The 27,264-nt window shown below is 43.9% G+C and overlaps 1 protein-coding gene across 3 annotated transcripts; it reads right to left on the bottom strand.

The window, feature by feature from the left end:
- Positions 1 to 336: 336 nt before the first annotated feature.
- Positions 337 to 26,740, bottom strand: wdr62 (WD repeat domain 62). Of its 3 annotated transcripts, XM_030743886.1 has the most exons (34): positions 26,465 to 26,740; positions 25,770 to 25,861; positions 23,450 to 23,512; positions 23,292 to 23,349; positions 22,401 to 22,568; positions 21,816 to 21,953; positions 21,545 to 21,727; positions 19,371 to 19,531; positions 19,104 to 19,293; positions 17,894 to 18,025; positions 17,633 to 17,787; positions 17,464 to 17,555; positions 14,541 to 14,666; positions 14,361 to 14,431; positions 14,100 to 14,221; positions 12,742 to 12,817; positions 12,544 to 12,655; positions 12,355 to 12,418; positions 12,178 to 12,285; positions 11,990 to 12,096; positions 11,538 to 11,590; positions 11,199 to 11,435; positions 10,542 to 10,615; positions 10,300 to 10,457; positions 9,797 to 9,910; positions 9,595 to 9,706; positions 9,342 to 9,414; positions 8,909 to 8,984; positions 6,532 to 6,657; positions 5,995 to 6,268; positions 3,810 to 4,003; positions 2,296 to 2,391; positions 1,170 to 1,270; positions 337 to 700 (listed from the first exon to the last, which is right to left on the bottom strand). In XM_030743886.1, exons 1-34 carry the CDS (start codon positions 26,567 to 26,569, stop codon positions 479 to 481), a joined length of 4,233 nt encoding a protein of 1,410 aa, XP_030599746.1. In that variant the 5' UTR covers positions 26,570 to 26,740; the 3' UTR covers positions 337 to 478. The 3 variants fall into 3 exon arrangements, 2 of the variants coding, with proteins under 2 accessions (XP_030599746.1, XP_030599747.1); XM_030743887.1 differs by lacking the exon at positions 6,532 to 6,657; XR_004020766.1 differs by lacking the exons at positions 337 to 700; positions 1,170 to 1,270 and having other exon boundaries at positions 3,810 to 3,996.
- Positions 26,741 to 27,264: the final 524 nt, after the last annotated feature.

Raw genomic sequence — 27,264 nt, 5'->3', positions numbered from 1 at the left:
CTCTGGAGAACTTGAGTGCACACTGAGGTCATTCAGCCATTTGATTCAGGTGTGTTGGATCGGGGACACATCTAAAACCTGCAGGACACCAGACCTCGAGAACCACAAGTCTACACATTTTAATAAACTTTTTATGTGATGTCATCGTTCTTCACGTCCTCTGCTTGTGTTTGTTTAATGGTAATTTCTCTTTTTCTGATTTTACTTGTCTGTCAGAGCTCCGTTTGTAAAAGGTTCTGTAAAAATGAAGGTTTGTTTCTGGTGTGTGTAGTGCAGGTTTTAAACAGTGAACACAGATTTTTTTTTTTTCATTAAAACAAAAGTGACCACAGTAAATATAAACACTGCATTTATTAAAAAACATAAACTACAGTTTATTTACAGGCACTGACTGTGATTAAAACTCAGACACAGACAGACAGACATAAGGTGCACACAGTTTAATACTGTTTAAAATCAGCCCGCCCCCACCCGGCCTTCACACGCGCTTCATTTTCTCCTCCACCATCTGCAGCAGCAGCTCCGAGTATTTCTCCAGCAGAGACGCTGTTCTGCTGTCCTCCAGCTGACCACAGGGGGCGCCGCCGTCGTCCGACTCCTGCAGCACTGCCCGCAGATCAGAGTTAACCATGCCAAACGCCTCCCGCATGGCTGACGACGCCTGAAGGCACCGCTCCGAAGCTCCGAGTGACGCTCCGAGCTGCAGCACGCAAAACGGCATTAACAGGAGTCCGAAACGTGAACACGAAAAACATTTAACAGGACAAAGTTAGAGGAAATGTTTATGAATAAGTATAAAGCATAAAAAGGGGGAAAAAACAAAAAAACAAAATTATTTGAAAAAAAATAAAAATAAAAATCACAGAGACGCAAAATGTAAAAGACAAAAGTTAAAATTGTTAATTTACACAAAAAAAACTGTAAAAAGAGAATTAAAATCTAAAAAGAACAAATAAACATCTGAGTGATCCTTAATAATACAGATTTTATTTCTTTAATATTTTATCAAATCAAATATTTTTAGAAAAACGATGAAACCTTTAAAGAAAACCTTTTAATAAAAAAAGTAAAAAATAATTTGGACCAACTTCAGTACTGATTAAAAAAAAAACCTGCTGAGAGAGAAGAGAGGAAACAATTTCAAAAAAAAAAAAAAGTGGTTACTGAACCTTCTGGTAAAGATGGACGGCTCGTCTCGTCGTCTCTCTCAGCTCAGCAGCGACCTGCAGACACTGCAGACTGACCGACTCTTCATCTTCATCTCCTGAACCTGCACACAAACGTTTGCTCTCAGTCTGAAGCACAAACATGGAGGTCGTCCCAGCGTCTGAGCAGTGAAGCTAATGAGGAAGTGCCTTCAACCTGCATTCTTTCCAACAGTCAGCAGGGGGTGATAGCTATAGTACAGACAGACTCCTGGGAGAAAACCTTCTGACCTCTGATGTGTTTATGGCTCAGACGCTCATTTGGGGTCTTATTTGGTGAATTTTGGTCACACTCTTTGTGAGGCATATGCAGTGCATGCTTGTTTTTTCAGAAACCAACAGGCGACATGACACCTACGGCCATTTGAACACAGTCTGTGGTCCTTAGTGGGCCCTACACAAGGATCTGAGCAGCAGCATCTTCATCAGAACTTTATAGGAAGGGTGTCTCAACTCAGGGGCTGCATCCTTCAGTGGTAAAGGCCGGAAGTGAGCAGCTGTTAAATGGGATGATCTATTCTTCATATCACCGGCTATTCCTGCCCTTACCTCAACGCAGCTCCTGTCGCCTAGCAACCGTGACAGCGTGCGGAAAAGAAAAATGGAGCCCAAACGTCTGCTTTTATTGGGTTATTTAAGACCAGCTTAATTCAAAATAAGCTGTTAAATCAAGGACTCACAGCACTTCAAACTAAAACTATCCAGTTATGAAGCTTAACTTTAATCTCGGGGTGCCGAGAGTCAGGCGTTCTCTCCGGGTCTAGATAGCCTCGACTGACATGTGGGGAGGCGAGCTGGCTGTTAGAGCAGCAATGAAGCGATTCATTGAAGAAGAAAAAAAAAATATCAAGCAGATGTTTGAGGTTTACACATCTACATTCTCGCTTAAAAACATCTTAAAGTTTATCTTCATATTTCAAACTCTTTGGCCACTCTTTGATAGGGTAGACCACACAGGATAGATCTGATGAGTCCTTCAAATCCAGGACAAGCACTGGTACAGCCTTCTTCGCCGGCCTGTGACATAATCGGCCTTAAAATGCAGCCTTCAAAGAATGCAGCCCCTGAATTGGGACACACCCAAAGTTACCTGTGCGAGGGGGGTGGAGCCTTTCTGAGAGAGGGGAGGAGGAGGTGGTGGGTGGAGCAGAGAACAGCAAATCAGCTGCCGGAGAAACATCTGGAACTGAAACCAGAAAAAGACAAAGCGATCAGAAGAGCAGCGGTCGTACAAGTTGAAGGTCCAAGTGAATGTAAAAACCCAAATATACTTAAAAAATAATAAAATTATATAAGATTGTGTCAATTTAGGTAAAAAAGGACAAAATGCTACAAATGTTCAAGTCAAAATATCACAAAGAAAGTAATAAAACAAATAAGGTGTAGGGTTACATTTTTTAAAATATTTTTTGTTAAAGTTATAGTATGATAAGAAAATACAGCTGTGGTCAGAAGTTTCCATCCACTCATTATGGGCATGAATGTCAGGGTATAGAACTGTTTTTTATCCAGGGTGCAATGACTGCTGTCCATCTTTAATGACTTCAACAACAAAAAACTGACAGACTGGGGCTGCGGCTGCACCGGGTCATCGTGGTGACGAGAGGAGTGGAGGGGGGTGGCCGGGTGTCGGACGACGGCTTGCTGCTGCTAATAGCCGTGCCCGCCTGCTAATTGTGGTGATAGCAAACCGGTGCAATTCTCAGCTCAGTGCAGCACCGGGAGATCAACCGCTGGCTAGAACCCTGTTACAGTAACATGTCTGAAAATGATGTATGGGTGAGAATCTTTGAATTATGCTGGAAAAAGAGATAATATAGGTGCTTTTGGTTAAGAAAAGGAAAAAAAACACCTATATTTCAAATGATTATAAAACAAAGAAGGAGATGAGAAAACAAGTAGACCTTTTGAGGAAATGTAGTTAAGATATGTAAAATGATGTTGACAAGCGCTATTACCTTGTGCAATTGCCCAGGTGCCCAAAAAAGTCATTTTTTTCACCCAGAACCTTTTTCTGAGTCCCTTAATTCCAATTTTATGCTTTCTACAGAGCTAATCTTCCCCACACAAACACACTTGTCCTGAAATAATAGGAATATGGCATTAAGTGGTCTCTGAGAGAGATCCTGGCATCATGGGAGGACTTTGAAATCTGAAGCTTGTATTTTCACCTGTAAAAATATTGGTTTTTAAGGGGATAACCTGAGAAAGAGAGAAGATACAACATTTATGATGCCAGATTCTGAAAGTATGGGCCAAAATTACCCAGGACACCAATTTTCAGGTTAAGCATATTATTTGTGTGGGAGATATTGCCTGTTGAAATATTAGACAATTTCAAAATCATGATTCATGAGGTCAAATATAGGGCACGGCACCCAAAGTTTGGAGGGCCATATCTCAGAAACTCTTTGGAGCTGGGGCCTATAATTTTGCATGTGTTCATTATACACATAGAAGTACTTTCAAAATAATTTTCACTCAAATCTGAGATGGTGACTCGGGAAGGATTTTGGCTTTTTGGTTGTGTTCATATGGAATGACCCAATAGTGTACGTGGATGACGATGAAGATCGTGTGTGTGAGAGAGGGCTGCAGTGGTACCTGGATCAGTCCCCACTCTTGTCTCTGACAGTCTTGGACCATCCTTCTGCATGGAGGAAGCGCAGGTGATGACATCACAGGTGGTGGGTGTGACCACAGGGGTCTGGATTATGGTGTCCTCTGTGCTGGTGACACTAAACCTGTCGACTCTGACCTGTGACACCACCCGAGTGGGCGTCGTCCACTCCTGCGGGCTGACAAAGGGAACAAGCTAAATTTTGCTTTCCTAACCAGCACAGCTAAAACCACCCACTGCATTTATTTATATTTGGTTTTTCCTGTTGTAGAGGCAGCCAGAGAGTCCGATAATTCCCATTTTTACCAGTATGAAATGTCCAGATTTAAAAAACACTTTATATTCAGCTGACTTATAGCTTCAAAAGTAGCTCTGAATAACTCAGTTTATACTGTGAATATGTATATATTTATCATAATATAAAACAAACGCTCTGAACACTTTACTAGGTACACCCTACTAGCACCAGGTTGGACCCCTGTTTGTCTTTCAGAGCCAATTCTTTGTGGCAGATTCAACAAGGTTCTGGAAACGTTCCTCAGAGATTTTGGTCCATGTTGACATGACAGCATCAAACAGCTGCTGCAGATTTGTCAGTTGCATCCATAATGAGAATCTCCCGTTCCACCACATCCCAAAGGTGCTCTTGGATTGAGGTCTGATGACTGTGGGGGCCATTTGAGTCCAGTGAACTCATTTGTCATGTTCAAGAAACCAGTTTCAGATTATCTGAGCTTTGAGACACGGTGTGTTATCCTGCTGGAAGCAGCCATCAGAAGACGTCACACAAGCCTCTTTCCCACCAACAGGGTTCCGGAGCTGGAGCCGTGAATTGAACCGTTAGGCGGGTTTTCCACCGCCGAAGCACTCGGTGCTCGGCCGAAAAACGGGTTCAATTCCGGCCCCGCAAACTAGCTGGTCTGGAACCAGGAACCCGTGCCGAAAGCGGCAGAAGGGCGTGACTCTGCCGACTCAACATCAAGTTTTCTACCATATTACATGTGTATTACATGAGAAAAGTGAAGCGATTTTCACGGCTGTGAATTAGGTTGGGCTCTGAGGCTGAACTTGCTGCTTTGTATCAGTTCATATCACAGATAAAAGGACACAAAGTGCGTACTTGTCGTCTTGCTCTAATCGCTGTCTGTGTTTCCCTCTGTGCTGCACACAGATGCTGCAGTAGTTTGGTTTGGACCCTAAAATGTATTTGCAGCACAAGAAAGGAGAGCGTGTTCTCCCACGTTTGTGCGCTTCGGCTTCCGTGTCCAGACGAGGACCCGCCCACACTCATACGTAAAGGAGCAGTTCACAAACGCGGTGGGAACGCGGGCCCGTTCTTAATCGTTTCGCCGGTTCATTGGGAACAGCACGGGAACCTGCTCCGGCTCCGGAACCTCGGCGGTGGGAAAGTAGCAACTGTGGTCATAAAGGGACGGACAGTCAGCAACAACACTCAGGTAGGCTGTCGAGTTTAAAATGATGGTCAGCTGGCACTAAGGGACCCAAAGAAAATATCCCCAACACCATAACACCACCAGCAGCCTGAACTGTTGATTCAAGTCAGGATGGATCCATGCATGCATGCTCTTTATGCCAAATTCTGACTCTACCATCGTGAAGCTGCAGCAGAAATCACGACTCATCAGATCAGGAAACGTTTTCCTGATCTTCTGTTGTCCAGCGTTGGTGAGCCTGTGAGAACTAGTTTCCTGTTCTCAGCTGACAGGAGTGGAGCCCAGTGTCATCTTCTGCTGCTCTAGCTCACCTGTTTCAGGGTTTGATGTACACACAGAGACGCTCATCTGCACACCCAGGTTGTAACAAGTGATTGAGTTGCTGCTGTCTTCCTATGAGCTTGACACGGAACGATACTTTAAGCTATTCCAGCTGTTGAACAGTAGCTTCCACAGCTGGCTGCTAAACAGATCTGACTACAACTTTTTGAAACTTTTTATGATGTGGTAATAACAGTTAACGATGCTCTACACAAAAAGTGTTTTGACCTCTTCAGACTTTCTCCTGTTTGAGTCCTCCACTCTGCTTTAATGCTTGTATTCATTTTAAAAATGAATCACTTCTCACAGGACTATGTTTGTTAATCTTGCTCAATAAAAACTGTTAAGAATAAAACAGAAAAGACTAATTGCACTACAGGAGTTCAGATTTTACCTGCTGGTTTGGTCCTGATGGTTGTCAGGTTTGCCATCCTGACCAGCAGACTGCAGGGTGGCTGCTGCAGGCTGGTGATCTGCTAAGGAGACGAGGTTCTCTTTGTTCTCCTCCAGCATGGACGTGGAGGAGGGTAAAGTGGCAACTGCATCCCGGCTCACTTTGGCCCTGGAGCTGGCTGTGGTTCCCAGGTATCCGAGCCGAGGTGCTGGCTGCTGTTCTGCAGACTCCTCGCTGCTGCTGTTTTGGGCTGCAATGGTCCTGGAGGTCACATCTGATGGTTAAGAGGAAGGCAGAATGTCAGCGACCTTTAAATGGAGGGAGTTGTGTCCATGAGCTCCATTCCCATAGGGTAATTTCAATTCCACAAACCTGCAGATTATTGATAAGGACAATTACAGGCCTCGAGTATAACCTCATGTGAACAGACTGTCAGTGACCTTTGACACCTCCAACATTACCACCACCACAATCATGTTTTACCACAGAAAGATGACACACAAACACCCGGGTGCCCACAGTAAAGTGCAGACACACCTCCTAACGTCCTTCTGCACAGGACAACCAGCGAAGTGTTTCTTCTGCGTGGTGCGCAGCGGCGTTGGGGCTGATGGGAAATTGCACAGGAAGCTCTTCTATGAAGGACTGATTGGTGACAGTTCGCTGTGAGCACAAAAACATACTGTGGTTGCACTGCAGTGACTTTTTAAAACTGTTTAAAGGAAAATCCAGTATTTTGTGGGGTTCCTCAGGGAGGTGTCCTGAAGCCACTGTTTTTAAATGTAGAATCAAAAGAAGTGTCAGAGTTGCAGTTTTTAGCCGTGTGAGTGAGCTTCCTCTTTTGACCCGCAAGTCAGTTAACTTTCTGTTCACGTCACCCTCATTTATTTGATAAGAATCACCCATAAAGTAATGACACTGAACTGCAGTGACAATCAGTTTCCGGCAGCGCTTTCAGTCACCATCTTAATTACTAACACAGGGCTTTTAAATTATGCCGGCGGCAGGCGCATTTTCCACCAACTCCACCACGCTGCACTGTCTACTTTTTAATTTTCCTAAAAAACTTTTTTGGTATGCCCCCCTGCTACTCCAAAACAATTTGAAAGCCCTGCTAACATGACTAAATATCATTCAGTTATTACATCTGAGTTTTACTCCCTCTAGTTCAGTCATTCCCACAGTGTGGGCCGCAGCCCCCAGGTCAGCCATGCTGCAGTTTGGCCCTGAAAACATCATTTATAACATACAAAAATCATTTTAAAAAAGTAGCTTTCTGTCACCTTAGCTTTTAAAATTGAAACGTTATTCTTTTTTTGGCAAATTTTTGATCCTGAACTCATCTTACATTCTCTGTGCATGTCTGCTGCAGTTTATAAAGGACTGGATTCAGGACTGCAGAAACATCTGTGGCCCAACATGCCGAATGAAAGGGCAATCACAGCAGAGCTGCAAACAAAAGAAGGTTCAAAGAATATCAGCGTCAAACACGCAGACTTAACCTGATCTAAACTCACTTCCAGCTCAACCACAAACCCACGAAGTAGAAGTTGGACCAGCCGAGATTCTACCTGGGACCAAAGTACGAGCCTTCAGACAGGATTCAGGTGAAACAAGTGCAAACCAGTATGAGACGGGCTTATGTGGTATCACTGGACGGAGGAGGAGGAGGAGAACTAAACTATATGATGATGAACTCAGGTCATGTACTGCAGTGGCATGAAAACACCACCAGAGGGCGGTCTCTCCCAGCAGCTGGCAGTGAGCCGGGCCCTGTTCCACAAAACAGGTTTAGTGAAAACTGAGTTTGTTAACCTGAGATTAGGGAGAGTCTGGGTCAGTTACCATGGTAATAAACTGATCCTCCCCTCTTGTACCTCAATCAGGTGACTGTTTCTTTTCTTGAGTCACAATCCCAGCGTACAGCAGAGCATTAATCTGCACACGTTTGCCTTTACAAACATCATACCATTTACATGTGAGCTCATTGTTTATTATATTTAATCAATCTGTCATCAATTTACACTAAAGGTAATTAAGACACACCAGGGAACAGCTAAAGCTAACTGGGGAAAGTAAAACTGAAGATGAGACACAGGACAAACTAAAACAGGAAATAGACGCGAACATCACGGACGGAGACTTCATAACACACGGGTAACAACAGGGAGGCACGAAAGACTGAAAGAAGGAGCCCAACAACCTATCTGACCTATCCATGAATGGATGCTGGGGGTCAAGTCAGGCCTCATCAACCCTGGCCGGGTCACCTGGGTGAGGGTGTCAGATGTTGCCTGAAACACTCGATGACCCCCAGATTACATCACTGACAATGTGACCCCGGGCCTCCTAATATCTGCAGTTTCTCCCTGTGAGGTTACAGCTGCATCATAATTATAAAATAAACAAAACAATCAAATATAGTTGAACAACTGAATGACTAACATCATATTTCTTCATCTCCTGGATTAAAATGGAGGCTCTGCTCTTTAATTGCCCCTTGCCATGGTGAATCCTGAATTAGAGCTCCATTCTTTCATCACTCACACAGGTGAACATACTCAGAGTCGACTGAACTCAGATCAGTTTTTCTGTAAACAAAAACTGAGCAGCAACCAACGCCTCAACGGTTTGGGACTAAAATGAGGACAGTGAGTGTCGTTTGCATCGATGATAAATGTGAATATTTTCTTGACTTATTGACCCCAAAGTGTTTTTTTTCTCAGACCAAAGTCCAAACATGTTTCATGTTTACATGAACAAAAGACTTAAAAACATTTTACATTTTTGTAAAGGGGTGGGGGGGTTAAACACTCGCCATCGCAGCCAAAACAGTTCATCTTCGTCAGACACTTTACGAGCACCTTCAGACCGACCAGCTGTTACAGCTTTTTCATTCTTTCAGAAAACTCACCTTCTCCCGCTCTGCCGTCGTTTTCTCTCTGAGTGGGTCCGGCTGAGGAGACGCCGCTGCTCGACTCCGAGTTCACCTGAAAAATGAGTTTACTCTTTATCGGAAACTTTACAAACTTCAGACATGCATGTTTACAGGTGAACTGTGACAGGTTGTGTCCACAGGATCGCTCACTTCAACAGCTCCCAGTCATTACCTACGTAGTCAGCAGTGCAAAGCATTCTGGGAGCATTGTGCTGGACGTAGTCCCGCAGGAACAGACTGCTTTATGTTAATCAGGGCAACTACATGGCTTACTTCAACTCAAAAGCTTTAAAAATTCATTTGTTGTCATAACTTAAGAGAAACATTTCAAATCTGGCCACCATGAGGGAAGGAGGTGCCATCCCGTCCCTGTGGACACGCCCCAAACATCTCAGGTGTGTTTGTTTACCGATGTGCTGCTGATGCTGCTCTCCTCCAAGATCCTGGTTGGGATAGAGACGGGAGGCGGAGCTCGGCTCGCCCTAAAAACAGCAGGAACAAACCACAGACTGTATATTAAAGACAGACGTATGCATTGTGAAGTCATGTTGGAGCCAGAAGTGACCGTATCTGGACAAGAGGGTAGAGCGCCATGTTACAACCACAGAATGACCCTGCAGGTCAAAGGTCACAGCTTTACTCAGGATTGTGGGTAAGCTGACCTGATTCTGTCCTGGAAGCGGGACAGGAAGCGAGTGGAGATGCTGAGTCGGGGGTTCAGGAAGTTTTTTTCGTCCAGAGGTTGCAGAGCCCTCAGGTCTGTGTCAAACTTCTCTGGAAGGTCAAAGGTCATTAACAGTTCAGTGTGAGGAGACAGCAGTGTAACCGCCAGAGGATCACGCCGATGAGCAGTTTTGTTTTTACCTTCGCTCAGACTGGAGGCCAGAGTTTCAAAGTGGTTCTTCAGAGAGTTTCTGTCCTCGTCGTCCTCCAAACCCAAACTGCCCACAGAGCTGCCCTGACTCAGCGAGTCGGTGTCTGAAACAGAGCGCACGGGGTTCACGTTTATGTCGCTCGGTGGAAAAAGACGGCATCTGCTGGAAAATGTCATCACTCACAAACGTCTGCAAATGTATCTGCGGCTTTTATTTTGAAAATATCCTGATATCTTCTGATGACTAACACTTTAAAGCATTCCTAAAACTAAGAGGCTTTGATTTTTGAAAAGCTAGCATCTGAGGAATCTGATAATCTTGCATAACGAAGTGGGAACTTTGTTTTTAAAATGTAAATCTGATATTGTTCTGGTTATCCTGATAACTGTAGGCTTTTATTTTGAATTCTGTTTTTTTGTTTTTGTTTTTTTTAAGCTTCCTGTAAAGCAGCAGTGATGCAGACATGTTTTTTTTTAACAGTTAAACTCTGACCAGGGTCGTGCTGTTGCTCCAGACTTCCTACAGATCCCTCAGAACAGGCAGAGTCTGGACTCATCTGTGTGTTCCACACAGGTTCCACCCCCTGACCCCTGACCTCCAGCTGGCTCAGAGACTGCTGTGGATCAGTAACACCCTCCACCTCAAACTCGCTGAAGACAAAAAAAAAAGAACTGTGAAGCCTTCCTCCATCTGGCAGACATGAAAACAGCATCATCATCACGTGTGACCCTCACCTGTCGGCGGTGGCGGTGGTGTTGCTGGGGTACAGGATGTAGGTGTTCTGTGCTCCACCCTCAGTCTGCAGCACCTGAACATCACAGTCAGTCAGACTTTGCTCACCACCTCATCTACTGGTTACTCAAGCCCAGAACTTGAAGCTCCGAGCGTTGAGCGTCTCTGTTCTTGCTTTTTTGAAACCAGGCATGATAAACGAGGGGGCACAGGTTAGCCCCGCCCTACATCGTCCCCTGCTTCCTGCTCCTTTGTGAGTCTAACAGGGCCCTGATTTCCAAACTCAACATCATGTTTATTAAGTCAGACCTGAAAGCAGCCAATGAGACTATAAACTCATCAGGAAAGAGTTCACTGAGCTCTGAGATCAGGTGAGCAGGCTCATCTTCTCAAACTTATTTTTACTGCATTTTTCAGACCCTGAAGCTGCATCCATCATTTTTATTCATAAGGATGAGCCCATGTATGCTTGAATTAATTTCCTTCATTCGGTGTAACCGAGAAAAACAGGATAAGGCCTGTTATATGTTATGTTGTGTTATAAGTACATAAATAATCAATATTAAAATGAATTGATCTGTTTATATTTCGTGCATTTGAAATACAAATAAAACAAAGTGCACAGACATACTGGTGAAGTGGGACTGTCTGTTTCTCACCTTCTCCTCATCCTCTCCTTCTTCCTCCTCCTCCTCCTCTTCCTCCTCTTCCAGCAGACACTCCAGACTCTGAGGGTGGAAATGCTCGTCTTCCTCTTCCTCCTCGCAGTTCTTGTTGGGACTTGGAGAGAAGCTGGCGCAGATGGTCACAGGGTTCAGCTGCTCCGCCCATCGACTGCGCACTTGGCGAGGCTCACCTTCTGGTTGGACGGTGGAGGAGACTCCGCCCTCCCCTTGCTGAACAAACACACACACACACGGCAGATGGAAATCAGTCTACAGAACGATTGATCAGGGAGCCGTTCATGATTTATGGGGTAAAGACCGCAGAGGACTGACCAGCTTTTTGAACCACTGGGGGAGTTTCCCGTTGGTCTGCAGCAGCGGAGCAGCTGAAAAATAAAAGACAGCTCACTATCCTACAAGAGGAACTGGAAAATGTCGGCATACGGATGGATAGCTGGGAATACCTGGTGTAGCCTGATGGCGTACCTCAGGTGACGGACGGATTGCCCTTTAAAGTGAACCTGTGTGTGTGTGTGTGTGTGTGTGTGTGTGTGTGTGTGTGTGTTTTTTTTTTCTGAATTAATTACTGAACAAGACTTTTGGCCATTTCTCACAACCCTAAATAAAAACTCATCAGGAATCATCTGATCATTGTGGGATTTGAACTCAATCTTGGACCTTTTTTTTTCTTTAAACTTCATTTTTAATTTCAGGTTGGTGGGTTTTGAATCATGTCTTTAACCTCTCTTAGTTAACATTTAACCCGCCCCAGATCTCCTCCTCACCAGGATACGGGTCCAGCCTGTACGGAGTCCTGAGTGCAGACTCTTCCTCCTCCTCTTCCTCCATCTGGGGCAGTTGAGAGGAGGGCACTGTGATGAAGGTCTCCCTCCTGAAAACACAATAAAGCAGGCTGTAAATTAAACCTGACATCTACTGCGCCTTCTGCAGTGACCAACAGCGTCTCACCCACCTGATGTCTGGCTTTTTGTGGGTTTCAGTTGCGGCGGTCAGCCTGAGGCCCCGCCTCTTCCTCATGATGCTGGTCATCTGAGAGTCCAGCCGCCACACAAACACACAGCTACACAAACAAACAGTCGGTAAAAAGGCTTTCTGTGCACATCAGTCTGACTAATGTCTCCTCACTCACCTGTCTCCTGACACTGTGATCAGGTGTCTGCAGTCCTGACTGAACCTCATACAGGTGACGAGCTCTGAGGGCACAAACGCAGCAGAGAGACGTTTACCTGACTGATGTCCAAACTCAACCTGAGAATCCTGAAGGAATTTAAGACTCTAAAGAGACAGACGTATGATTATCAGAAATAGATTTACTCACCTGAATGTCCGAACAGGGTGGAGACACACTCTCCTGACTCGTAGTCAAAGATGGTGATGTTTTTATCAGAGCAGCTCGTGGCGAAGAAAGACCCCGATGGATCCATCTGAACCTGCAGGTCAGATTAAGACTGCATTATTTCAGTTGCTTTGATGAGACAGACGAATAACCCAATAATCAATAACTCCGCCCCCTCACCTTCAAGAGGGCTCCTTCATCACTGGACGAGCCTTTTAAACACTTCCTCAGCTTTCCCGTTTCCACGTTGTAAACCCTGAACACACACACACACACACACACACACACACACACACACACACACACACACACACACACACACACACACACACCCCCAAATGGAAACAAATGACAAATGACTCGAGCATGAGTGGAGCGTTGGCTAGGACTGTAAATACTGATGTGGTTACATCACAGGGAGAGAACGTTTTTCTATTTTATGATGTGATGATATCCTGAAGAGTTACTTTAGTTATTGTTAAACTGAAGCATCCAGCAGTTACTAGACTACTTTTTTACTGCTGCACTTTGTTTCAGTCGACTCACACTTTGAATTAGGCAGCATGTCATCAACCACAGCAGCTCACTGGAAAAGGATGGACAAAAGCTGCTGGACATTTTACAGAGCTGCTGTTTTCTCAAAGTCCCATCCTGACCACTTACTCACTGTCCCCGTGTGTCATGGCAGACAGCTGCCTGGCTCTGCTGAAGGTCTTCCTGTTAAAGGGAGCTCTTCCTCCCCACTGTTGCCAAGTGCTGCTCATCCAGGAGTCAAATGATTGATTTGGTTTTCCCTCTAAAATCGCAGTCTTTACATTACAGTATTAAGAGCCTTCAGGCAACTTATTGTGCATTTTGCTATACAAATAAGATTAAACTGAATGTGCTGTCTTAAAGGAGCAGCCTTCACTCACTGCCTGCCCTATTTATCAGATTTGCTTCCCTGCAATAACAGCACATAACGGGACTTCAAGAGAGAAAACTAAGAAAAGCAGCTGTGCTGAAAACGGTCCAGAGGTGCAGGACCTCATTAAAGGGAGAAATCAACCAAATTTATCAGGAAATGTTTTTTTTTTGTTGTTTTTAAACAATCAGATCTGCACAGATCACTGTTCATATTTTAAACCTAACCCCTGAGGTAACTGCTGCCGGGCCTAAGCATCTGGGACTTTATCTTTTTGCCATTTTACACACATAAAAAAAAAAAAAAATTGATAAACATTAAAGTCATGAAATGCAATAAAGAACCAGGTAACTGTTAGAAATGAACAATGTTCCCTGTTCAGCTGAAATTTCTCCACAGATCATTCTTTAAGGATGTCATTAAAGTGATGTGGTCCTCATACACTGCAGAATGGGTCTCATTATGCTGTGTGTGCATAGATGCAACGCTGTTCTGTGAGTGGCTCCAAATGAGCTTTAGAGCCTTAAATGAGTGGAGCTGCAGGGGTTAACGAACCCCGATTACCTGCATTTAAAAACATGTTTCTAGCTGCTGTGGTTTGATTAGACTCAGACTTTTTTTTTTTTCTCTTCACCTGACGTTTCGGTCCTGACAGGCGATGGCGACGTGAGTCCTGGATGAGTCCAGGTCCATGTCGTACAGAGTTGTCTTTTCCACCACGTGGCGACTCCTGGAGAACTGCAAACCCTCCGAAGTCTGGAAAACAACCAACGTAACAACACGATCATCCCGACACAGGGAATCATGGGAAATAGAGACAACCTCACCCACCAGAAGATGAGCAAAGATAGTCAAGAATTTAACCAAGAGATTTTACACTCTCCATAAAACAGACCTGCTCAGCTGTCTGGAAGTAGATGCTCTTGTCGGCTCCACAGCTAACAATTCGAATGTCCGGGCTCTCACCTGCAACACAGGTAACAAGAGATAACACCATGAAAACACCAGCATACAGGTGTGTTTGAGATGAAGGGTGGTGTCGGAGAGCTGTACCCTGTCGGCGGAGCTGAGGTACCTGTGAACTTGACGGCGGTGATGGAGGCAGAGTGGTCGTTCAGGGTTTGTTCCAAGCTGTAGTTCTTCTCCAGGTTGAAGATGTGGATCAGTCGGTCCCTGCTGGCCGACGCCAACAGCTTCACACCTGAAAACCCACAAATCACATCGTCATTTAGGAGCCACACTGGAAACAAACCATAAGACCTTATCAGAGCCTGTTTGTGAGGAATCATGGAGACAAAGTTAGTTCACTTAGTCACATGATCGATCACCCACAATGTGGGAGCCACAAGAACATCGTTTCCTTACCCTGTCAGCACCTGTCAGACCGCCCGACTGACAGGAAACGTAGGCAGTCGTTTACGGGTCTGCAGGACGACATGGCCGACGGCTCTCTACCAAAACACTCTGGAAAAACTGCACATAGAAAATCTCTGGTCTCACTGGGCTACCAGCAGCCCTGACATGACTGCCTTTCACTATCAGGCCTGTTTGCACTGGTGTCAGCAGCATGTGCATTAAAACATGTGAAGGAACACTATGCTGAACCGATATGGTAACAGCTTTTGGTGGAGACAGTGTCGTGGTGTGGGGCGGCATCCATCACTGGAAAAACCAGGCTTGTCATCATTGGAGGTAATCTCAATGCAGAGAGATATCAAGATAACATTCGGCAACCAGTAGGGATGGGAATTGATAAGAATTTAGCGATTCCGATTCCATTATCGATATCACTTATCGATTCGATTCCTACTTGATTCTCTTATTGATTCTCATTGGGTTAGTGAATAAAATGTTCCACAAATGGGTTGGTTTGATTTAACTCTTTTTAATGTAAAGTAGAACAAAATTAAAACTAGTCTAAAAAAAAAAAAAAAATAAGAATTCCTTTTTCAAAATGAATACTATTAATATTTTAACATAAAATACAACTGCAAGGGGTGCGAGAACCTCTGAGCCAGCCGTCCTCATCAACTAAATGTTACAGGAGATGGAGATTATTCATACAGTATAGTGAAAGCAGTACAGCAAAATAAGCCTGCAGCTATCAATTATTCCATCAATTAATCAAGTGATCTGATTAGAAATACTTGTTTTGTATTAACAATCCATCAGCATATTTTAACTTCCATACTGCATGTCAAGTTCTGAAGGACCTCCAGGTGTTTCAAAGTAAAGGTTTTAACGGTGGTTACAGGTAAAAAGCACTGCTGCTTTGGACGCCAGAAAAACGTTTCCTTTCGCTCCATCCGAGCTCACCACCTCGCTAACGGCTCCGCCTTTTTGCGTGTGCACAGACTGCCCGTAAAACAGCTGCTGCTGTCGTTGAAACACTGTGAACATAATTTTGTAATGCTGTTGGATATATTCCAAACCAAATAAGGCGCATGTGTGATGTCATCACGCAAATGCGTCCTCATGTCAGTGGAATCGATAAACGGAATCCTGAAACAAGCAGACTAACGATTCCAAGGAACTGAAATCGTTCCTTGGAATCGTTAGTCTTAACCAGTGACAATCCCATCTCTCCAGTCTGGACTGAACTCTTTCCTCCAAGATGACAACGCTCACTTTCAGAGAGTGGGGTTTATCAGAGTCTACCTCCAGAATTTGGGAGTGGAAAGGACGGAGTGGCTACAGTCCTGAACTCAACCCCACTGAACACTTGTGGGATCAGCTTAGGTGTGCTGTTCATGCCAGAGCGACCAACACAACCACACTGGCTGACATGCAACAAATGCTGGTTGAAGAATGGGATGCCATCCCACAGCAGTGTGTGACTGAGCTGGTGACCATCATGTAATCATCAAATCCAATAAACGACACCAAACAAGAGGCAATGGCAGAATCAGCTGTTTGACACAGTGATGTGCTACCTGGTGGTTTGCAACAGAGCTCTGGTTAAAATAATGACATGCTACCCGGAGGCTGGTGGGTGGGGCTTCTGAGGTGGCCTCACTCAGCTCTTCACTGCTGTCTGCAATTGTAATTATTCATGGAGGGTTTGTGGGGGAGGTACGTACTGCTGACCAGCAGTTGGGTAGTTGGGTGTTCCAGTCACATCTGTCCCCCTCAATTTTAATAGCACTCTAGTTTTGACTCATCCTTCAGACCTCATACACTCAGTCCTTATATTGATTGTTCCTGATTGTTATTCTCTCACTGATAAAGTAGCCGGAAATGCACAAGGACGGAACAGGTTCATCACAACGTTGCGGCTGAGTGGACTTGATGAGTAGTCACATTTCTCTGGAGGTGAACGTCAGGTTACTTCAGTTCAGAGCGGTTTCCTTGTGTGCGCTTCTCAGGTGGACTTTGATGTTGGTGTTTTTTCCTCACTGAGACGTGTTCCATACATTTTTCATCATTCACAACAACATACTCGCTTCTATCTGTGCTATCCAACTCAAAGAAACTCCATATGGGACTCTGCTGCTTTCTGGGCAGACCGCTGCCATTACTTTGCTGCCCGACGGCGCTCCCAGCTTAAACTCGGAGAGCGGAAAATGATCAGTCCACAAGGCTTTGAAATAAAATGACAACCAAGAAAAGGAAGGTCATTTTATCTCTAATTTCAGTTAGTTTTAGTTATCATTTTTTCCTTTTAATTATAGTTTTTATTTATTTAACAACAATATTTTTTCAATTTCAGTTTCATTATTTCGTTTGTTTTCATTATAATAACCCTGCTTCTGAACTGTGTATCAGATCCAGATGTAAATACCTGGAAATAAAAGCTCACGTGTTGATCTTTTGTCTCATCTTTTAATGTCAAACCCAAATGTTTTCAGTCTACAGCAAAAATAAAGGGATCGGCCTCACCGCTCCAATATGTTTGGAGGGGAATGTACACCATCACATGCCCCCAATATATCACTCCCATCACTGATGAGTGGGTGGGGGGTGGTGGGACCTTGCCCGGGGCTGGGTGGAACTCCTACCTGTGGATGTCGGAGAGAACTCCACACACAGCACCTCCGAGTCGTGAGCCTCGATCTTTACCAGCTCGTCCAGAAACTCCAGACCGAAGATCCTGAACACAAAGACGGAAACATGTCAGCTGACCTCATCACACATCTGTCAGAGCGACTGAGCGCGCTCGGGTCTCACCGCAGGTTTCCACAACGGTCTCCGGCTGCCAGGTGCTGCCCATCTGGACTGATGCCGAGAACTTTGATCCCCGCCTTCCCATCAGCCCCTGCTGCCTCCCCCTCTGCCTGTAGGTGCTGCATGTTCTCCCCCACATACAAGATCCTCAACAAGTCCTAAAAACAGGCAGGAACTCACTAATAACCAATAAATGAATGGGCTTTGATCAGCAGCTCTGCATATGAAGTACACTTGTGTACTTTTACACTGCATTACTCTCACATTGCTGTAGAGGTTTCTGTGTCCAATGGGAGGGTCGGTGTGCCACAGTCTGATGGTGTTATCAGATGAGCAGGTGAGGAAAGAGGACTGCGGCAGGCAGGCCCGGGCCGGATCCGACAGCTCCGGATACACCTGAACGGATAAAAACACTTCTCAAAAACACAGTAAGAGACAGAATACTTCAAACTGCTCTTAGCAGAATTATCTCTGGAGATAAAATAATTTTACAGACCTGTGTGCAGTTTTAGTAATGAAAAAAACTTCAAGTGATTTTGTCAGCTGTTATTTACGTTTCTTTTTCTGAGTGCCCAGAGAAATACCTCCAAGTATTTGTAGTAATACACATGAAATGTTTGGTAGTATACATTTTTTTCTTGTAGCTCAGAGATATTTTTTCTGGTAATATTTTTACTCTGATTAGAAGTACAGTAGCTTGAAAGCACTGGATGTATTTTTGCAATACATAAAATATTTCTTCAAAGGTTTTGGCAGCACTGCTGGATTTTTCTGAAGGTACAAATGAAATACTTCTGATACTATTCAAAGCATACTAAATAATCTAATATTTGCTACTATATATTTCTAGTAGTACTGGAAGTATCTCTGCTAGTATTGTGTCATTTCTGGTAATATTTTGAATAGTATTATACTATAATAGTAGTATAATAGTATACTTGTGGTACTTCTGACTTTCCCGCAGTATTTTAGCAGCATATATGGAAGTGTTTCCTGTTGTATTTCTGTCTTTGTAGTATTGCAAGTGATATTTACATAATATTTATGTAGTACTACTGACTTTCTTGGTCGCATTTCAGCCAGTATTTAGAACTAGAAACGTTTCTTACTGTATTTATGATAGTACTAACAAGTGAAACTACACTTCTTAGTAGTTTAAGGAGTATTTCTCAGCACTTTTTCTGGCTCTCCTGGCAGCTTGCAGTATTTATGGCTCTCTAAACAATATTTCTTATTGTATTCACATGACAGTTTCCAGTAGTATTTTTGGCTCTCCTCGTAGTATCCCTGCATTTCTTGGTAGTAATTATGGAAGTTTTTTAGCAGTGTTTCTATCTCTACTACGAGCATTCTTTGCAATATCTACATGAGTCTTTCTTACAGTATTTCTGGCTTTAAAGGCAGAACATCTGGTACTGGTTCCAGGAGTGTTTCCTAGTAGTACTTCTTGCAGTATTTGTGCTGTAACACTCACCTCGACACTCCACACACAGCTGCTGTGGTACAGAGCCGAGTACAGCTTCCCTGCATTCCTCACATCTTTAACATCCCACACATACAGACTGTGGTCGTTGTACACACAGGTCAGGTATCCGGCAGCAGGATCAAAGGTCAAAGCCAATGTGTCGGGGTACTGAGCACCTGGGCTGGCAGGTAGCAGGCTTCTGTGGAAAGAGTCAGTAATCATCTTTAAGTTATTGCACGTTTGGAGTGTTTTTTCTGTTATTTGCAGTATTTGTACCCGTGCTGCCCAGACTGCGTGAGGTCGACTCCCAGGCGGTGTGGCCGGTGCAGCGAGGTGATGTACTGCAGGTTGGATGGACCGAACACCCTGATGATGCCGTCAGCACAGCCGCAGAAAATGAAGCTCTCGCTGACCACCAGGCAGCTGGCTGACGCCGTCTGTCAACAAGGATTCGTTCATCAGCTGAACTGAAAAAACTCGAGTCACAGAAGCTCTGCTGTGTTTTCAGATGTGCCGCGTTTCAACTTCTTCATGTCTTCAAGTATTTTTAAAAGTAATTTTTTAATGTGCACTGCTTTAACACACGTAGTGTTTTAATTACTGGGAAAACCATGTCTTCAAACTTTTAAATCCAAGTCCTGTTTTATAACGTGTGTGTTTTCACTGTGTTACTCTCCACAGTAACAGCTGCACGTGTGCCGCCATCTCAAATGTGCTCTATATAAAAAGGGGACCTATAACAAGCTTCAGCCTCCACCTGCTCCATCAGTAATTTATGTTCTTTCCATTTCAACCAATTTTTTAAAGGTCAATTTAGGACTGTGCAATTAATCTAAATTGATTTTGATCATGATTTGGGCTCCAAAAAAAAAAAATCACAAAAACAGTGTAATCAACAAAAAAGATTATTATTAAAATGATTTTGTCCTGGGCGCCCGGGTGGCTTAGTGGTGAAGCCGGCGACCACATACGTATGCCGCGCGTTGTGGTGCGGGTTCCAGTCTCGGCCTGTCGCCAGTTTGCCTGTGTGTCTTCCCCTGTATCTTCACCCCATTTCCCGTGTCTCTCCACTGCTAACAAAAGCCGCTGTGGCCAAAAACGCAAAAAAAAAAAAAAAAAAAAAAAAAAAAAGATTTTGTCCCATGACGCTCCATATACTCTTAGCCCTGATTTATGCTGCAGCCTTGAGTCATTGCAGCCCTACAAGCATAACCTATGTAAGTGGCCAACGACATTGCCAGCACTTACGCTTGTGCAGGTGCATTATGTGTTAATTACCGCTAATTAACGAGCAGGAAATCTAACCTGACTCGCACCTCCTGCAAAATATCAAATAAAGTCTGTTATGTCCTTACCAATATTCACTCCACAGGTGTAATTAGCACCACACCAGAAACCAAATGGACTTACGTCCCTACTAATGTTAATGCCAAACCTGTGAATACGTGTACAGGATCTGTCAGCATGTTGTGGCACTAAAATGTGAGCAAATTCATTTTATCTAAAAAACTTGGTCCTATATCTGCCTATTAGTCGCAATAACTGGCATTACCTTTCTATTTATTTATCTATTGTATAATTCATAATGTATATTTTTTTATATTGCAATTTATGTATAGATGTTTAAAATTTTTATATTGTATTTATATATTCTGTATTTTATTTTAAATTTAGTATTGACTGTTCTTTAACTGCAATAAATGCAGTGTTTACAAAGTGAGTGAGTAATCGTGTTAAATAATCGTGATTAGGATTTTTTCCATAATCGAGCAGCCCTAGGTCAATTATTTATTTTTAAGGAGAATGTTTCTAATTGTTGTCTTTCCATATTATAATGTTACTATTTACTACTATTAGAAGTATATTTAGTTGTACTGAAAGTATATTTGGTAGTATTTTGGGGCTGATACTGTATTTCTGGCTTATCTTAAGCATATTAGAAAATAATTCCATCAGTACAAGTATGCAAAATAGCAATTCTGGTAGTACTGGAAGTGTTTCTGGTTGTCCTGTGTTATTTCTAGTAGTTTGTGGGAGTAGTTTTTGGCATTTTTGGTACTCCTAGTAGTATCTATTGCAGTATATTTGGCTATTCTAGTAGGATTCTGGGCTGTATTTCTGACTGGACAGTACATCTGATAGTAGTTCATGGAGTACTTCTTAAATTATTTCTGTTATTTAATGATTTTTTCTAGTGTTATTTCTGGTAATGTCTGCAGTGGTATTTCTGACTCTCTTGATAATATTTACTTAAATGTTTGTAGTAGTATTTCTGTCTTTTTGGCAGTATTTTTGGCTTCCTTGGCAGTATTTCTGCGGTTTTGTTTTGTGCATATAGGCATTTTTTTTTAAAAATCACACAGGTGTGTTTATATTTCTAACTGTGCAGGTGAGGTGCTTCTCCGTGTGCTGCCATGGCGCTGGTGCGTCGGGTGGCGCTCCGTGCTGACCTTCAGGTTGACCCAGGCCTCCAGATGTCGGTTGCTGTTGAACATACACAGCAGACCGGAGCTGGTGATGCTGTAGGTGCTGGACGCCATGCGGCCCCGCCCACACGCCACCCCGCAGAACACGCTGTTCTTGTGGTCGCCTAGCAACCCAGAGCGGCCAATCAGAGGGACCGTGCTGTTCACCTGTACAGGGGGAGAAATCAGATGACCCGTAAATTCAGATGAAGACAAAAAGGAGCCGTGATTGGCTGATGGGATGTCAGGCGGGTACCCGTCGCTCTTTGGAGGCGTCCAGGTACCAGAACTTGATGTGGCGGTTTCCTGCGGTGACGAAGTAGCTGCTGTCCTGAGAGAAGGAGATGGCGAACACTCGGCTGGACACTTTGTTGGAGGCGATGATCGAACCTTTCTGCTCCGAGACACGAGGGAGACAAAATCAGCTGTGGCCTAAAGTATGAAGTCCAACAACGATCTCTTGTTTATGCATTTTAGGGTACTAATTATATCTGTTAAGTGTTACTATCTATTTTTATAGGCAGCAGAAGACTTTCTGTAAAAGACTAATTCAAGGACAGATACAGGACGTCTTTCATGGAATAACTCACATCTGTCCAGCAGACAAACATCTGTTTTCTCATGTTTATTTCAATGTTTTTATGTTTATTACAACATTTTACACTCTTACACTGGGTCATATTTTAAAACCTTTTAGTGAAGAAGCTCAATTTTAAATCCCACTTTAACAACATGTGATGAATACACTCACATTAAGTCTGCCATCTAGTGGTTGCTTTAGTTTATGTCTGGGTGAGCAGAGTGTGTGTGTGTGTGTGTGTGTGTGTGTGTGTGTTATCACCTTCCAGTCCCACACGCTCACGGTCATGTCGTGCTGGTATCCCACGGAGACGATGTAGGAGCTGTTGGTGGAGAACGCCACACAGGAAATGCCGTATTTGTGGGACTGAACTTCGGCCACTTGACCTCCATCCAGCTCCCAGACCCGCACGCAGGGCATGTGACCACTCTAACACACAGAGAGGGAAACAGAAGAACAGCAGGTAACAGGTGTGTTCCTCAGATAGCAGGATCTCCATCGTGGAGTGATTCCAGATGCCAGGATTTGTGGCATCCGGATTGATGACCTTTATAAAGGGTTCAATGGTTCAGTGAAAGTTGTGGTTTAAAGACTGAAGTGTTTCACTTGTTCCACTGTGAGGATGTAGCTCCTTTTTCCTTCTTCCTGCTCTGAATAACAAGTAGAGGACACTTTAAACATGTTTTGTGCACTTGAGGAAGTGATGTAACTGTACTGAGATAAAAGGCATGACTGCTGCTGCTGATATTGACCAAATGAATAAAATGCAATGTGCTGCAGGGTACTGGAAATGAGTGGTGAAAGACGTGGTTCAAGCATCTGACCAGGGCGCCCCCTGGACACCTCCTAGGTGGTGTTTCATTGGCGTCGTACAGGGAGGAGAACCCGGGGCAGACCCGGGACATCCTGGAGACATTTCATCTAATGGCTGGCTCGAGGATTTCTGGATGTTTAGAGCGCTCATCATCCTCAACCTCTCAAAGCGCTGAGGTGGAGCTGACCATGAAACTAGCACTGGGCAACATACCGCTCCATTACATTCAAACCCGAGTTAACTTGTACAGGGTCTTCGTGTTCTGGGAAAGGAAGACTGAGACCTCCCTGCTGATGCGGCACACACAGACACAGCAGACTCAGGTGTGTGGCTCTTACCTCACCAGTGACCAGGTGTTTCCCATCGTGAGAGAAGGCCAGTGCACTGAAGGGTTTCCTGAAACGGACAACACGTCAGAATAATCCAACCCAAGCTCACCTTCATGAGAACATCCCTGATGGATCATTTTTATTTTTACTCAGAGATTCAGGTGTACCTGGATGTGTTGATGATTTGACTCTGCTTGTTCTTCTTCGGGTGAAGCAGCACGACGACACACCTGAAACACAAACACAGGCTCAAAAGTGATCAAAGGTTTGGAGGATTTTCTTCCTCTAAGATTTAAGGATCAAAACAAACAGCATCCCTGCACTCTGAATCCAGTTTTTATCCCGCTTCACTGAACCCAACACCATCAGTCAGGCCCAGACGTCACATTTAAACGCAGAATACAGACTGAAAGCAGCTTCTCTCCACAAAGGAAACTCACCATAAAACCGTTTTTCTTAATTGGAGTTTAGTTTAGTCAGCTATACTGCAAACAGAAATGTGTTCAGGAATGTAACAGTACAGTAACTACAGTAACCAGTCGTGCTTATTTCCACCCCAAAGGCTGCTTTTAACCAGGAAAACCCTGTGAGTGGGTTTCAGGCGCTCTGTGTGGGCAGGAAGACACGAAAGGTCACGAATAAAATCTAGGAAGGAGAGCTGGCCAAAAACTAAAATAAAATAAAAATAAAACAGACTTAGTGTCACTGCCCCATCATGAAGGCCCCCGAGGACCTGACAGAGTTACAGTTACATCAGTGCGTGCAGCTTAAATATGAGAAGCTCCTTCTTTCAGTTTCAGTCATGCAGTGCTGCTGGGGTCAAACGGTCTGAAGCAACTAAACACATAAATAGAAATAATAAAATCATAACAGAAATCAGGCCCGCGTGCAATTATTATACAAGATCAACAAGTTTCTCATATTTCTTTACTGTTTTAAAGGCTCAAAAAAACTATTTAAAATAGTTTTTAAATAGTTTGCAGAAAGGAAAAATTCAGAGAACAGAAGAAAGAATATAAAGAAAAAATCAAATGTAGGATTCAACTATGTGCACATCAGATATAAGGACAAGTACAAACAAGGCCCTTTGTATGGGCACTAAGACTGGAAATGTGTAGTTACAGTATAAATAAAGCAGGGAAATCTGATTCCATCACTTTATAAACTTTTATAGAGCCGAGATGATTTAACATTTTCATGCTTTTGCATCTAAACCTGTTTTATTCAACATTTTTCATTTTGTGTTTTTTTAGTCTTTTACCTGCACACTGGTTCAGTGTGTGGCATTTAACAGAAGTGGTTTATTTTGCAGCCTCACTGGAGTTTAATGATTTGAGAGCAAGACGAGAACAAACAAAATAATTCAAAAAACTAAAAGGTCATTCTTGCATAATTTATAAGTCAGCAAGTATAAGGCCTTCGTTCCCTCTTCTATCACCTTGTTGTGTTGGAACTGCTTTAAAACTGTTGCAGCAAGTAGGAAAAGAATCGATATTTGTTATTGATGGTGTGGGAAAGAAACACTGTAGGTCAGGGGTCAGCCACATTATTTCCAGGTAAAGTAAGCAGAGGGCCACACATTGGACTATTGAATGAAAACACAAACGTAGTGAAACAAGGTGAAACTCCACATGTTCAACAAGTTGAAACATGCTGAACTTGGTTCGCGTGGCAGAATGTGTGACAGCAGCGTATCCTGGGTCCTGTTTCAAAAACACCCACTTTGAAAAAGTGAACTCCGCCTGCAGCGCTGCGAGGTTACAGCACACAAGTTCCACTTTCTAAATGTCTGACTGCATTATGTTATAAATACTGCATATTTTAATCATCGTAATATTTAAGGTCAGAGGGCAGGTCTGCATCAGTGAATGAAAAACAGACTGAGCTAATGTTTAATATTCATCAGTGTCCCAGCACTGAGGTCTGCAGTATGAAGCTTTGGGCTTAGCCACATAAATACAGGCTTAACTCAGAGTTTACGGTCTTATGAAGGCAGTTCACTTCTTACTGAGATGCAAAACCATGGCTGCACAGCTAACCTGCTCTGGAGCAGGTTATTTTTAAGATACCAGAGATTAACAGGTATAAAGTCCCACGTACTGACCAATCAACAACACGCGCTTTTTATGGTCCATCACTCACGTCAAACCCTGAAACCGTCAAACTGTTTTATAGGAGAATACTTTAAAAAAAATAAGAATTTCAGCAGGTTACATCTCTCTGCAAAACCATCAAAGTCGCCCATGAATGCAGACCCTTGTGCATCAGTAAGGCGTCACGGGCCAGATTTTGTCCATGTGTCTATCTGCTCAGTGACCTCTGAGGGACCTTCCAAGCATGGTGACATATTTATTAGAGAGCTGATTGGTCTGTAGGTGGTGGTTCAGTGTGTGCTGAGCTTCCCATTTTAGCCAGAAAACTGGTTAAACAATAAAGTTAGCAAATCCTGCTTTACAGAGCAGATGAGTTAAAGGAGGCACGACTCACCCTGCAGGGTAGGCAATGAGCCCTGTGTTGGGGTCAGAGGTCAAACCACTGCTGCTGGCTGTGGTGATGCCCAAGACTTTCTCCAGACAGACCTGAAACAATAACACACACCAAAGTCCATTTAAAACTCTCACAGTTTAACAGAGTCTCACCCTGCACACAGGATCCTTTCATTGCAATTCAGCGGCCTCCACTTCGGACTTTTAATATGCAGTTTATGGCTGATACCTCCCAAAACTAAAGGTCTAATAAAACAGCAAAACAAGTAAACATGAGGACAAAAATAACCGGACGCAGATAAACCCAAACACATGGAGGAGATGGTCTGCTGATGGGATGTTGTGGGGGGATAAGATCAAACTGTGTTTATGTGAATCTGTTCCTAAAATAAACTTTTATGATGTCTCAGAGTTCACGGCAGTCGTTTTCCTTTTAAATGGTGTCTGTGTGGGGAGCAGCCTCTCCCTCGTTAGCCTGTCGCCGTAGCTGCCGTAACTTCGCAGCGGTTTAAACTCCCGCATCCACCGCTCAACATATTCAAATTATTACTTTCTAATAATAAACATGCTCTTTAGCTGGCCGCTCCTTCAGTTCGTCCTGTGATTCGCTTTAAGTTAACTTGAGCTCCTCAGTAAAACTCTCAGAGCTAACGGGACCGTGGCGCTAATAGTTAGCCCCGTTAGCTGAGGCTGTACCCGGCTACTGGAGCTCCTCTTCCCCTGGCTCTGTCGGCTCTTCCTCCCGGCCGGGTGCTTCCTTTTTGCAGGGTTTACTGACCCGCAGTCCGCTCCCTCTGCCATGACACCCGCCTCACTTTAATAAAGTTACTAAATTCACGGAAACACTGGGGTAATCTCTGTCTAAACACCGCGGCGTGGCGCCATAAAAGCCCTTAAACGAAAAACTTTCCGCTGGGTACAGCGCTGCCGACGGCCGCTTGTCTCCGCTTCAGCTGAACCGTCGCTCCAGGAAACCTGACACTTCTGTCTGCAGCGGGACTGCGGTTCAAATCAGGCCCCGCCCACAAAACCGGCAACCAACCAATGGACATCAACGGCCCCGCCTCCTGACACACAACCAACCTATGGACAGCAGAGAATAATCGCAATCCCGCCTAATGCCTGCAAATCAACCAATGAGCAATCCATATTAGTCTGTATTATTAATAAAAGCAATAACTAGTTACACTCTGCATTTATTAATAAATCCCAACCTTTTCTGGTTTTAATAAAATATCCGTATTTACGAACTGATCGTGTTCATTTCTTATCGTGGATGGAGCTGTTTCCTCACATTTCTCTGTATAGTAAACCAAAACTGTACACAGAGCGGGAGCCAACCACCTCAGAGAGCCTTCATCTCGGGATTAAACAACGCGGCGTTGCAGCTGCTGTGACTCTGATCAGATTTTTATTTGGAGACCAAAAATGATTCTCATTCCAGGAAGCAAGTTCAACAAACTCTGAGTCTAACCATAAACTCTGACTTGTTGAAC

This window comes from Archocentrus centrarchus, chromosome 13 (genome assembly GCF_007364275.1).
Source record: "Archocentrus centrarchus isolate MPI-CPG fArcCen1 chromosome 13, fArcCen1, whole genome shotgun sequence".
Lineage (NCBI taxonomy): Eukaryota > Metazoa > Chordata > Actinopteri > Cichliformes > Cichlidae > Archocentrus > Archocentrus centrarchus.
Note: the sequence above shows the minus strand (reverse complement) of the source record. Positions and strands in the feature narration are given on the sequence as shown.

Coding starts and splice junctions, on each gene's coding strand:
- wdr62 (XM_030743886.1), bottom strand. CDS start 26,569: ATGGCAGAGGGAGCGGACTGCGGGTCAGTAAACCCTGCAAAAAGGAAG. Junction 6,658..8,908: donor CGACGGCAGAGCGGGAGAAG/GTGAGTTTTCTG, acceptor TTGTGCTCACAG/CGAACTGTCACCAATCAGTC. Junction 4,004..5,994: donor CATCAGGACCAAACCAGCAG/GTAAAATCTGAA, acceptor TCCCTTTGTCAG/CCCGCAGGAGTGGACGACGC.